The following is a 7,988-nucleotide window of genomic DNA, read 5'->3' on the forward strand; positions in this document are numbered from 1 at the left end:
TCTGCAACTTTGATAAAAAAACTACTTTGTATGTGAGTTGGGCTGTTGTCATAGAGATAGAGGACTCCTCTTGAATATAAGCCATTTTAAACATGGACATTGCCATTGAGGGCTTCCACCATTTTAAATAGTCAACTGGGTGGGTATTTCTATGAGAGGAATCAGCCAATGAAGAGAAAATGGACTACTTTAAACAGAAACCACCTCAATGGCGCTGCCCATCCCGTCACAATGGCAGATACGAAGATGACTCCTCTATCTATCTCTATGGCCTGTTGTGCCACACGCGTATCTGCCCTCTCATTGGCTAGAATGGTCCTACCTTATGGTCCCACCTTTTTTGACCAATCAGATTGGCTCTGAAAAAGAGCTGCCGTGAAAAGTTCTGATGTGATTGGTGAAAAGACCAATTAGTGGATAAAAAAAAAAAATCTGAACTGAGCTATCTGCGTAAATGCAGCCATAGAACAGTTTATGCAAACCAACCCTCCTTGTTCTATCTTGACACCTGGAGGAGTTGTCTCTGAAAACGACTGGTCACTGCAACTTCATCTTTGTCTCTGTGGTGTCTTCATGTGATGATGGGGGTATTGAAGCATCTCTCTGCTCTCCTCCTTTTCTCATCCCTTCATAGTGCGCTCTCTGAGGTGGTGGTGAAGTTCGATCCAAAGTGCAAGGGGTTCTTCCTGGATGAGAAGACTCCAAATATTTCGGGTATTTTGCTTGATGGGACTGCACAGAACCATTACAAACCGATTTGCCAGTTGTTCAACAATGTCTACCGGTATGCAACTCTTTATGACACAGCCAACAGGATCCCTGTGTTCTCAGCCTACACCTTCATCGGTACTGGGGGCGACAGCATCAAAAGACCGGCATGGAAGATAGAACCACAGGTAACTTGATTAATTAATTATTTGTGCATTAATGATAATCTTATTTAAAATGATTGAACATATACTGTATGTGTAAGATGTGTGAATACTCTTGTCAATAGATCTGTGAAGTAGATGTATCTTAAAAGTTTTTTTCAAATAAATATTGTTCCTGTAGCTGGATGAAGAGACAGATCCCAATATGGCACTGGCTACCCCGGGAATCAATTACCCAAATCAGGCTGTCAAAGAAGACTATGTTGGGGCAGAGGACACACACAAGGTGAACAGAGGTCACATGTTTCCAAATGAGCATGCGAGTGATACAGAAAGCAAGAATTCCACCTTCACCTTAACCAACTGCGTTCCGCAAGCAGTGTCCTCAAATGCGTTTAGCTGGTGTAACATGGAGAAAAGTGTCAAAAAGATTCTTGAGAACAACTGTAAGGACGCCAACAACAAGATAAAAGCCTATGTGGTGACCGGAGCGGTGCCCAGTAACGGCAACACACTGAAGAACCGGGTGAACATCCCATCTCACCTGTGGTCTGCCTATTGTTGTTACAACAGAAACCTGGAGAAGTGGATGGCCAAGGCCTATTGGAGCGAGAATGTTCCAGAGGTGTGTGGGAAAAAAAGGTTGAAACCACTTGCGTTGACAGATCTGTATGAAAAGCTGAACGTAATCTATCCCGGAGGCGAAGTCAGTGTATTTCCCCAGCAGTGTTCAAGTGATTTCCAGCTCAGGTTAGCAGGTGAATATTTAGATTTGGATGGGAAGGACGGAGGAAGAGATGGGCAAGAAGAGGATGATGAGTGTGCCTGTCCTTCTGGAAAGACTGTGAAACAGGTAGAGAACTGAATCCAGCTGCCGGACAAATGCACGATATTGACCGCAAATAGCCTAAATAGATATTGTATTTGACAATAATAAACTGTAATAATTTCAAACATTGATTACATAGATGCAATCAAGATGTTTCTGTATATATTAATGGGAATAATTGAGGACTTCCTTGATTAAAATAATTTTACCTGAATTCCTTGTGATTAGTCTTTTTGTCCAACAATAATTAAAAAAAAATACAAAATGTGCATTTGTTTGGTGGTCTCCATTTCGCTCTACGATCCCCACCGTTGTCAGGGTAATTATCTGAAGTCAGCACCGTTGTCAGGGTAATTATCTGAAGTCAGCACCGTTGTCAGGGTAATTATCTGAAGTCAGCACCGTTGTCAGGGTAATTATCTGAAGTCAGCACCGTTGTCAGGGTAATTATCTGAAGTCAGCACCGTTGTCAGGGTAATTATCTGAAGTCAGCACCGTTGTCAGGGTAATTATCTGAAGTCAGCACCGTTGTCAGGGTAATTATCTGAAGTCAGCACCGTTGTCAGGGTAATTATCTGAAGTCAGCACCGTTGTCAGGGTAATTATCTGAAGTCAGCACCGTTGTCAGGGTAATTATCTGAAGTCAGCACCGTCCGAGTATGAAGGTAGTTTTGTGCCTCCCCAAGAAACGGGCGAGATGTTGTGAAAAAATAACACATTTCCTGAGCTTATGTCTCCTAGACACAGGACAAAAACTTCAACACCTATTTGTTGACTGTCTGTTGTTGCCATTTATGAATGTGTAATTCAATGCATTTCTCTGGGCTACAGTAGTAAAGGCCAAATTCAGTATTTGATCAAATACATTTTTTTTTATATAACTTTTTGATACCTAAAGGGGTCCTAAAATTCTAATTGAAACATTTAAATCAGGCATAGTATAACCACCTAAAACCCTCCAACGGCTTACCCTTTTAACAGTGTACTACTCTCCCACTCTGCCTATGCATATATTTCTCTCACACACACACACACACACACACACACACACACACACAGAGGTTTTGTTAAAAGTATTTTAGTCTCACAACATTATTACTCAGAATATCAGCACAACAGGACCTGTTATTATTCAGCTGTATAATTGATAGGTAGCTCTTGTCCATGTTGTTACGTGCATCTAGCAGGTTCGGCACCAGCCAAGTCGCGCGTAACGCCTTGGACCAGATCTAAATCATTAGGATGTAGTGCCAACAACACGTTACAGTTAGATTTGCATCCCAAATGGCACACTATCCCCTTTATAGGGCACTACTTTAAAAGCAGGGCACTATGGCCAATAGGGCTCAGGTCAATAGCAGTAGGGAATAGGGAGGCATTTGGGACTCCGCTTAGTTAGATATTACAACAGTTAACCAGAGAGTGTGACAGACAACAGGAGACACCTCTATAATAGAAAATAAACCAACTATTTAAAAATAAATCACATAACAATGACTGCAGAGAGTGAGTGAAATATATATATATATAGTCACACCAATCTATCACCGGTCGATCAAAAACCAATAAATATCACCAGGTCTGTAGCACTCAGTGATTTATTTTACTGTAGAAACGGAGTGTGTCAGTTTTTACAGTAAAAATCAGATTCTACAGTAGAAAAAAAAAATATTGGTGTGATGGCGAGTGCAGGCTCCTCCAGGTTTCCTCCCAGTCCAGTAGGGGACTATTAGTCCTAACAGCCAGTCCAGTAGGGGACTATTAGTCCTAACAGCCAGTCCAGTAGGGGACTATTAGTCCTAACAGCCAGTCCAGTAGGGGACTATTAGTCCTAACAGCCAGTCCAGTAGGGGACTATTAGTCCTAACAGCCAGTCCAGTAGGGGACTATTAGTCCTAACAGCCAGTCCAGTAGGGGACTATTAGTCCTAACAGCCAGTCCAGTAGGGGACTATTAGTCCTAACAGCCAGTCCAGTAGGGGACTATTAGTCCTAACAGCCAGTCCAGTAGGGGACTATTAGTCCTAACAGCCAGTCCAGTAGGGGACTATTAGTCCTAACAGCCAGTCCAGTAGGGGCCTATTAGTCCTAACAGCCAGTCCAGTAGGGGACTATTAGTCCCAACAGCCAGTCCAGTAGGGGACTATTAGTCCTAACAGCCAGTCCAGTAGGGGACTATTAGTCCTAACAGCCAGTCCAGTAGGGGACTATTAGTCCTAACAGCCAGTCCAGTAGGGGACTATTAGTCTATAGGGCCCTAGTCTAAAGTAGTGCACTATATAGGGAATAGGGTTCTATAGGGCCCTGGTCTAAAGTAGTGCACTATATAGGGAAAAGGGGCTCTGGTCAAACGTTGAGTGGTGCACCATTTGGGACATATCCACTAAGACCAGTTAGTTATTCCAGACAGAGGCAGTTTAGACAGTTTGATCTAGTTGGATCTAGTTTGATCTGGTTGGATCTAGTTTGATCTGGTTGGATCTAGTTTGATCTGGTTGGATCTGGTTTGATCTAGTTTGACTTGGTCATGTTAATGTTTGTTCTCACGCTCCTTCCAATACCATATCTCCCTTAGTACATCTCTCTGTTCCTCTCCATGTCAGGGGTTCCCTAATGTTTTAACTCGGGGTCCCTCTTCCAGCATTGAGGAACCCCCCCCCCATTTCTATGGGTTCCTCTCCCCTCTATGTGATGTTCTGTATGGGCTCCTCTCTCCTCTATGTGATGTTCTGTATGGGCTCCTCTCTCCTCTATGTAATGTTCTGTATGGGCTCCTCTCCCCTCTATGTGATGTTCTGTATGGGCTCCTCTCCCCTCTATGTGATGTTCTGTATGGGCTCCTCTCCCCTCTATGTGATGTTCTGTATGGGCTCCTCTCTCCTCTATGTGATGTTCTGTATGGGCTCCTCTCCCCTCTATGTGATGTTCTGTATGGGCTCCTCTCTCCTCTATGTAATGTTCTGTATGGGCTCCTCTCCCCTCTATGTGATGTTCTGTATGGGCTCCTCTCCCCTCTATGTGATGTTCTGTATGGGCTCCTCTCCCCTCTATGTGATGTTCTGTATGGGCTCCTCTCCCTCTCTATGTGATGTTCTGTATGGGCTCCTCTATGTGATGTTCTGTATGGGCTCCTCTCCCCTCTATGGGCTGTTCTGTATAGGTTCGCTGATCTTCAGACAGCCCCAGTAGATCATTCTGCACATGCTCAGTACAGCCAGGAGAATCAGGAAGACCCAGGAGGCATAGATCCCTCTGTTGAGCAAGGCTGATTTACACGTTCCCAACTAGAGGGGGAAACAGAGAGGGGGAAAAAAACAGAGAGGTTAGAGTACTAGGCATAGTTCCATCTGACTTCCATGTTCCCACCTAGATAGAGAAACAGAGAGGTTAGAGTACTAGGCATAGTTCCATCTGGCTTCAATGTTCCCACCTACAGATGCTTACACACACACAATTGTGACTGAAATAGTATCTTCAGAAACTAAACTCACCACTAGTCCTGCCGTGCCGCCAGTGAAAACCAAAAACAACAGGAAACACCACAAGCCCCGCCTCCTGGGGTACCGCCGGCCAACAGAAGAGCTGCAACAGAGATAAAACAGGAAGTCACTACAGGAACAGAGTTGAAGATTGATAATAAGGAAAAAGCTGATGCGAGATGGTATATAGACTCACACTTTTCTGCAGTGGGGGCATCTGGCTAACGTTCTGTCTGAGAAATCAGTCCACTGACAACACACACAGTACACAACTGTTAGTTTACACTACTACCCCCCCCCCCCTTCCCTCAGACACACACACGATCCTACCAGGAATGTGTTTCTGCAGTGTCCACAGACCACTCTGACCCCAGCGAGTTGTTGAGGTTCTGGACTGCCTGAACCGGACCCTGCAGCAGGCACCAGACCCAAGTTCATGACACGCTTACTGGAACACAGGCGAGCACGCGCACACACACACACACGATCAGTTACAATCCTTAACCCCTGACACACCAAACAGAATGGACTCTAGCCTAGATCCTTCCAATCTTCTCCCTCTCCCATTCTCCCTACCAAACATTGTCCTTTCTCTCTCTCTCTCCAGCCCGTCACCTTCCACTCTCTCTACCTGTCTATATGTCCCCTATCTCCATCTCTCTCTCACCAGTAAAGTCGGGGACAGGCGATCCTCTGGGAGGTGACTTTACAGATGAGGAGACAGTTACAGGGGCAGCGTACATACTTCTTCCCTGCTGGAGCATTCTTTATAGGCTGGAGAGAGACGATGATAAGAGTTAGTTCTGATAACTAATTAATAGTATCCTTCCATCAGTCTCCAGTGTGTGTGTGTGTGTGTGTGTGTTGTAAGTAGATAGAACTGTGTCTGCATTCTGCTCACCGTAGCCTCATTGCAGATGACACACTTGACTACGTGTTGGTGTGTCTTTCCCTCCACGTTGATGGCACTCTGACACACCCTTATAATACAAAACACAATACAACTTTATTGTCCAAAATGTTACAACAAAACAACAGATTTGCCTTCTGCTGAATGTTTAACCCTGTTTATCTAGTCCTCGGCCAAGGATTCAAAAGGGCAACATCTCAGCTACAGGTTCATCTGCTTAGCTGCTGAGGTAGGACGTATAGAGTGAAAGAGTGTGTGTTGCTGGGTTACCTACCTGCAACTGATGATGGGGGAGCTGCCAATGTCTGGGCTGCCCAGGGGAGAGTAGGGAGGCGGGGCTTCACCGAACAGGACTGGAGGAGGGGCACTGGGGCTGAGGAATGGAGGGGCACTGGGGCTGAGGAATGGAGGGAAACCTGGGGCAGAGGACGGGAGGGGAGAGAGGTGGGTAATATATATATTTATTTATTTATTTTTTTTTGGGGGGGGGGACAGAGTAGAAGGAGGAGGGAATTCGGGAAGAAAGGCAGAGAGAGGGTATGGGGGTTGAGAAATAGAATGACAGGAAATACATTTTTTTTTATTTTTTAAGAGGAATGATTCGTTCACACAAAAGCTTTCACTTCAGAGTTCACATAACTGTCTAGAAATAGAATATGGAAGTGAAATCAGTTGTTATTGCTGGATAGATACCCTCTTCTACTAGGTAGTTACTATTCAGCCAGCTAGTAGCTACGGGGAAAGAAAACCTGTAAATAGCCGAGTTGTTAATAAACTAGCTAGCTAGAGAGCTTATAGTGCATCCAGCTAAGCTAGCTAGTTGACCTTAGTTAGCTAGGTAGTTAGCTACTGTTGTTAGCTAGGTAGTTAGCTACTGTTGTTAGCTAGGTAGTTTGCTACTGTTGTTAGCTAGGTAGTTAGCTACTGTTGTTAGCTAGGTAGTTAGCTATTGTTGTTAGCTAGGTAGTTAGCTATTGTTGTTAGCTAGGTAGTTAGCTACTGTTGTTAGCTAGCCAGCTATAGTAACATAGCCACTGCCAGCTGTTGTTATAGTTACTCACTCTGTGGCCTCGGGGGAAAGCCATACGAGGCACCATTCGTCCCGTCGTGCTGGTCCGAAAGCAACGGGCTACGCTCTCCATCCGCCATAGAGTAGCTAGTGGGAACCAGCGCAGGCTGTAGCGGGGTGTCGAGTGCCCAAACTGGGGTAGTGTGTATGACCGGGACGGCTAGCTGTAGTATTCACATGATCACGGAAACCAGGAAGCCCAACAAACCAACAACACTCTGTCACATGACTCGTTAGTCGTTATGCAAGTGATGGACGTGATGTTCAACCAATTGTCGTCCTCAATATAAATCGGGAAGCCGGAAGTCGTCTAGTGATTGGTTCGTTGTTGTTGTTGCCAAACCCATGCATCATACGGCCACTTATTTTACAGCTCAATGTACAACCACGTTTTTTCCACCGGGGCGCAACAACGCGAGATTTCAGGGAACGCTTGAGAAACAGACCAGGTCGTTTTTTAATTTATATATATATGAAAAAAAAAAAAAAAAAAATCTTCCTTATTGCTTTGTGTAATCTCTCTGGCTGTTCTGTTTTTTGTGTTTTGCATGTTACTGTTTTTTATTTTTATTTTTTTGTAAACAGTAACATGCAAAACACAAAAAAACAGAACAGCCAGAGAGATTACACAAAGCAATAAGGAAGAGAAAAAAAATCTAAATAAAATCATTCAAATCCACATTATATCAATTGAAATACAGGCATGTAGCGAATACATTTGGTTGACATTTTGTTTTGTTAAACGTTTTAATGACTCAAAATAGTTTTCCAAATCAGATCTAATAAAAATTAAGAAAATGGGCTTTTTCTTCATAGATTTTAATTTGTGT

General features: G+C 44.0%; 2 protein-coding genes across 2 annotated transcripts; one reads left to right on the plus strand and one right to left on the minus strand.

Annotated features, from left to right (window-relative positions):
- The first annotated feature begins 390 nt into the window (after positions 1-390).
- LOC110512266 (endonuclease domain-containing 1 protein) lies at positions 391-1,915 on the plus strand. Its single transcript, XM_021592755.3, has 2 exons — positions 391-896; positions 1,054-1,915. Exons 1-2 carry the CDS (start codon positions 579-581, stop codon positions 1,735-1,737), a joined length of 1,002 nt encoding a protein of 333 aa, XP_021448430.2. The 5' UTR covers positions 391-578; the 3' UTR covers positions 1,738-1,915.
- Positions 1,916-2,763: 848 nt separating this feature from the next.
- pip4p1b (phosphatidylinositol-4,5-bisphosphate 4-phosphatase 1b) lies at positions 2,764-7,417 on the minus strand. Its single transcript, XM_036958347.2, has 8 exons — positions 7,151-7,417; positions 6,364-6,505; positions 6,081-6,159; positions 5,847-5,953; positions 5,510-5,627; positions 5,376-5,428; positions 5,192-5,282; positions 2,764-4,984 (listed from the first exon to the last, which is right to left on the minus strand). Exons 1-8 carry the CDS (start codon positions 7,236-7,238, stop codon positions 4,841-4,843), a joined length of 822 nt encoding a protein of 273 aa, XP_036814242.1. The 5' UTR covers positions 7,239-7,417; the 3' UTR covers positions 2,764-4,840.
- Positions 7,418-7,988: the final 571 nt, after the last annotated feature.

The sequence above is a fragment of the Oncorhynchus mykiss genome, chromosome 21, assembly GCF_057628025.1.
Source record: "Oncorhynchus mykiss isolate SJ-2025 chromosome 21, ASM5762802v1, whole genome shotgun sequence".
NCBI classification, from domain to species: Eukaryota; Metazoa; Chordata; class Actinopteri; order Salmoniformes; family Salmonidae; genus Oncorhynchus; species Oncorhynchus mykiss.

Coding starts and splice junctions, on each gene's coding strand:
- LOC110512266 (XM_021592755.3), top strand. CDS start 579: ATGATGGGGGTATTGAAGCATCTCTCTGCTCTCCTCCTTTTCTCATCC. Junction 897..1,053: donor CATGGAAGATAGAACCACAG/GTAACTTGATTA, acceptor TTGTTCCTGTAG/CTGGATGAAGAGACAGATCC.
- pip4p1b (XM_036958347.2), bottom strand. CDS start 7,238: ATGGCGGATGGAGAGCGTAGCCCGTTGCTTTCGGACCAGCACGACGGG. Junction 5,283..5,375: donor TGCCCCCACTGCAGAAAAGT/GTGAGTCTATAT, acceptor TCTCTGTTGCAG/CTCTTCTGTTGGCCGGCGGT. Junction 4,985..5,191: donor GCGGCACGGCAGGACTAGTG/GTGAGTTTAGTT, acceptor TTCCCCCTCTAG/TTGGGAACGTGTAAATCAGC.